General features: G+C 35.0%; 1 protein-coding gene across 1 annotated transcript in view; it reads right to left on the bottom strand.

Moving 5' to 3' along the window:
• The window catches only part of grik2 (glutamate receptor, ionotropic, kainate 2), a 112,727-nt gene that overhangs the window by 2,334 nt on the left and 105,801 nt on the right, over positions 1-4,592 (bottom strand). Inside the window, exon 11 of the mRNA XM_016450454.1 lies at positions 2,984-3,234. Within this exon, the coding sequence (XP_016305940.1) occupies positions 2,984-3,234 (251 nt within the window). The remainder of the gene's footprint in view (positions 1-2,983; positions 3,235-4,592) is intronic.

Here is a 4,592-nt window from a genome sequence, read left to right as displayed (position 1 = left end):
TTTATTCTATCATTATAAATGTAATATATATATATATATATATATATATATATATATATATATACAAATATTTCTGAAATTAAATATAACAAAGTGTGATACCTGGCTTTCAAAGACTAACCCTTAAACAGTATTTTATGTAGATGTATGTATGTATTTATTTATTTATTTGTCATTGGATCCAACATCATGATCAGACAAATTTGTGGTTATGTCAATGACAAACTGGATATAGAACATCAACATATAGAACAAAAAGAGGAAATGTGTTAACACATTAAGATATGTATGTATGGACAGTGGGGACTTTCAGGAGCAAAGTTACAGGTATACTTTAGTAAACTGAAATTCAGCAGCAGAAAGCAGAGGTGGAAGAAATGGGTTAAGAATATTCATGTAAAATGTGCAAAAAAGGAAAACGAGAAGCAGAAACATTATAGTAATCCTTTTATTCAAACATGCATTTATATGTGCCTCTGTGTATGTGTGATCTTGAGCGTACACTATCAAAATAAAGATGCATTGAACAAATCGTCATAAAATACATGAAACCATGAACAATTCTCCAAAATATGTTGCAGTTCTCACTTTTATTACCGATGTAAATGTAAATGATTTTAACAAGATCAAACTAAATCTGTTTTTGTGTTTCTTTTCTGGTGGCAAGAAATCTACATCACATTATGTTAGAACCATTTATACATTTTTATCTAAAGCAATAAGATTGTTGGTCAGACTGTTGGCTCTTTCCTAATCTTACAAAATAGAGGCAATTATAAAATGCTAATTTCTGGAGGAATGCGCCTCTGAGGAGCAAGAGGCATTGCCATATGATGTTTTTTTTTCTTTCTTTCTTCCTTCTGCAGAATAGTGTAAGAGAATACTGAACAAAGGACATCAGCGTCAAACTTAAATACTTTAATTGGCTCTCTATCATTTTCAGTCACGATATAGGTTTAGGGTTAGGGTTAGATATACATATAATGAAATGTGTATATGTATGGAATGAAACAGATACATTACTCTGTATGTTAACTTGCTTATTTTGCTCAAGAGCATGGTCTATTCCATATGCCATACTAACAAGAAACAATGCTTCTAACCACAGGTTAAGAGCTGCAGTTCCAGCAACACAACTTTGCGATACTGTTTGCGAATGTTTGATAGTGTTGGAAATTGCGACCATTGGCTACTATTCTTTTGGAAAACGCACCCCAGGCTTGCAGCCAACCCAGGGACCAACAGTGTAAACAAGCTAGATTTTCTCAGTAATACTTTATAATAACTTTCATTGAGAACATTACCATTTACACAGTAGTTAACAAACTTAGATATGCACTGAACTAAAGGTCGTTTTCTTTCTGTACATCTCAGAAAGGCACTCCCAACCTTGTCTCTAGACTGATGCTCAGTATCATTGGCCGGTAGGCTTATCATGTCAATGTAATCATTAAACAAGGATCAGGCAGCAAACTAACGCATTGCCAGAATATTTGTGAATGTCAATACGATGACTTACAGCAAACAAACAAAAGCACTTAAAGAGATCGATACAATGAATCCGAGATTTGTATAAAAGACACTTCTTCCACTGAGCGTGAATAAACAGAGCTGTGCTTTTTGGGAAAATACTGAAGCTAGCAGGTTGACGCTGTCATTGTGAGACAATCTAGGTTATCCATATTTAGAGTGCAAATTTTTGAGCTTATATGCAAATGCTTCAAACAAACTAAGATCTCTTTAAAGATAACCAAACTTAGACCAATTATGTGTCCACAATGCAGTTTGCTGCATTGCAATGTGCAATGTGAGCACACGGCATGACAACTTCATTTCATTTCGTCACTGGGCCATTATGGCCTCCCATATTAAAGTAAAGCAAATGTGATGAGTTGAAATGATTATTCTATTTGTGTGGTAATTACAGACAAAGTGCCATTCTGACTTTTTTTTTTTTAATGACTGCAAAAAACTTTTTTAAATGCAATTAAATGCATTCTTTCAGTTCCAAAAATGCAAAAATGAAGGCTCAGTGGAGAAATTATGACACATATATTAAAACTGATTAATAACATTCTAATGGGACAGTGTAAATGCAAAGAGAACTCTGTACTTAGTTCATCCACTCAAGTGACATTTGGTTATTTTAAAGAGGAAACACCCTTGAAGATGATACTGTGTGGATTAAACAGTAACATCATTAACTGGAAAGGGAAGTTAATAATAATAGAAAAATAAAATAAAATAAAAACAAAATAAATACAGAACTATCAAGCAAACCTGCAATTTAGTCTAGTAAGTGAAACCACAGCTCATTAGTAGAATTTTAATTGTCAATAAATTCTGTGAGAGTGTATATGTGCTTAAAGATTATATTTGTGATGTGAGAAGACAAATGTGAGTGAGAGAACTGGAGTTCATCCATTTAAAGTTTTTTTTTTTTTTACTACCGCATTATTGACTGTACACTTCAAGCATTCAGTGGCTCAATAGATCAAGTATACGAGTGAAGTGGATATGGGGAAAGAACAACACATCTGTTGAGGCGAGATGACACAATGGCGGCCATTTGAGCAAGTAAAGCCCGAGCCCTTCTGTCTTCAGAGACTAACATCAAGAAGGACTGTTTGCTCTCCAGACACAGGCACTGTCTGTAAAATATTACCAGTGAAATATACCTCATGCTTTGCTCGCAGCACCACAACATTAAAGCCAATTTTAGACAGAATTAATATTGTTTGCATTGATCTGTAAAAGATTCTTTCATACTCAGAGGCATCAGTTGAACTCATCTGACTGGCTGGCTTATATTACCCACAATACCCCCGCTGATGAAAAACAAAATTGCAAACCCATTTCTTGTGATTATCTTATGTGATATGTTTTCTCTCTAGAGACTTGCATAATAACCCTAAACTCTGAGTATATCCTAACAAATTTCAAATGTTCATTGCAGTCCAGAAATGTGAAAATGTTGCTTTACCTTTTCCAGCTGTGCGTTTTGTTTGGATTTATAGAGAAACTCCCCAACTGCCACAAACACAGAGAGGACGAGTCCCGCAGCCAACACTATGAAAATGCCACCGATGTTCTGGACGCCCAGCGCACTGGCCTCCTTATTCTCCTCCTCAGGACAGCCGTTTCCTCGCCACCACTTCTCCTTCATCATGTGCAGCTTCCCTTCCTCCTGTAGCTGCAGGATTGCAATGGTGATCTTATCTCGGTACGGGGACCCTGAAGGGTCAGAAAGGGGAAACTGATTTAAAGAGATGATGAGAATCAGTTCTCTTAGCATCTGCTCATTCCCGTTGGTCAAATGGGTGAAATCTTACAAAATCATCAAAAATGTGTCATATGCGTGACACATGGGTCACATTTCACCTCAAAGTCAAAAGAAAGAAGAAATAATACAGCTGCAAGCAGCAACTAATGAGCAATTAAGCAAGCATTTCAGGGAGCATCATGCCAACCAAAACAAAAAGTAATTAAAGACATCTGCTGATAATTTTAAGCAAAAAATTATAAAAAAAAAAAATGAATACAGTCACTTGTAATGAGACATAATCACTTATCACTTTTGACCAATAGGTGGCACAGCCTCTGGCATTGCAGAAATACAGCCTCAGATACACTTTGGTATCATGCTGTCAACATTGAAGATGAGTTCTAGAACATCAGCTTGAGATACCTATTTTTATTTATTTTTTTTACCAGGAAGGTCTGATGATAATCGGTTTGAAATTTGATGAAGATCGGACAAACTGCCTAAGATAAGAACCAAAAAAAAAAATAATTCTGTAGGACCAAGAGAACAGAAAGTGTTTTTCATAACAACACACCAATGCATTTATAAAATATAGTATACATATATATATATAATTTTTTTGTTTTTTTCTTCACACAATTCAAAGTGGATAATGCCAAAATGGCCAATATATGAAAACTGGGTATGCTGCTCCTCAGCTAAAGAGACCAATCTAATTTTAGGCTAGACTGTTCAGAAGTTATAAGTAAAAAAGTCTATTTTACATATCTCCTGACCAGTAGGTGGCGCTGTGCTGGAACTGCCCTTGTATCCTCAGGTCATGGTTATTGTAACACATACCAAATTTGGACTGAATACGCTAAAGTTTTGCGGAAATTTAGGTTGACATCCATTTCGGCATGTACTTGTTGAATATGCTGATGCGCTATACAAGAAAGATTTGGTCTATCGAAGAACATTTAATAACTTTTTTTCTTTTTTTTTTCTTTTTTTTTCTTTCCTGTGAATTAGTTGCTTTTATTCACAACACAGACTGAACAATTCGTTCAAGAAAAGCACTGCCTCAATGATCTGGTAACAGCAGTTCTATAGTTAACAGTTCACTGGAGGGGAAGATTATAAGTGAATAACGAATTAAATTTCATTCTGTTGCTGAAATGCATGGCTTCAAAAGACCTTGAATACAGCGCACCAGTATTTGCTACCTTATTTTCTTTTTTAGCCTAACTGAACTGCTGCTGTAGAATGAAGACACTTTAAAATAGCAGACAATCGCAAAGAAAATACTGAAATCTTATTCAAATAGTACTGTATTAGGTTATATATA

The sequence above is a fragment of the Sinocyclocheilus anshuiensis genome, unplaced genomic scaffold, assembly GCF_001515605.1.
Source record: "Sinocyclocheilus anshuiensis isolate Anshui unplaced genomic scaffold, SAMN03320099.WGS_v1.1 scaffold1036, whole genome shotgun sequence".
NCBI classification, from domain to species: domain Eukaryota; kingdom Metazoa; phylum Chordata; class Actinopteri; order Cypriniformes; family Cyprinidae; genus Sinocyclocheilus; species Sinocyclocheilus anshuiensis.
The sequence above is the reverse complement of the archived record's forward strand: the minus strand, read 5'-3'. Positions and strand labels throughout refer to the sequence as shown.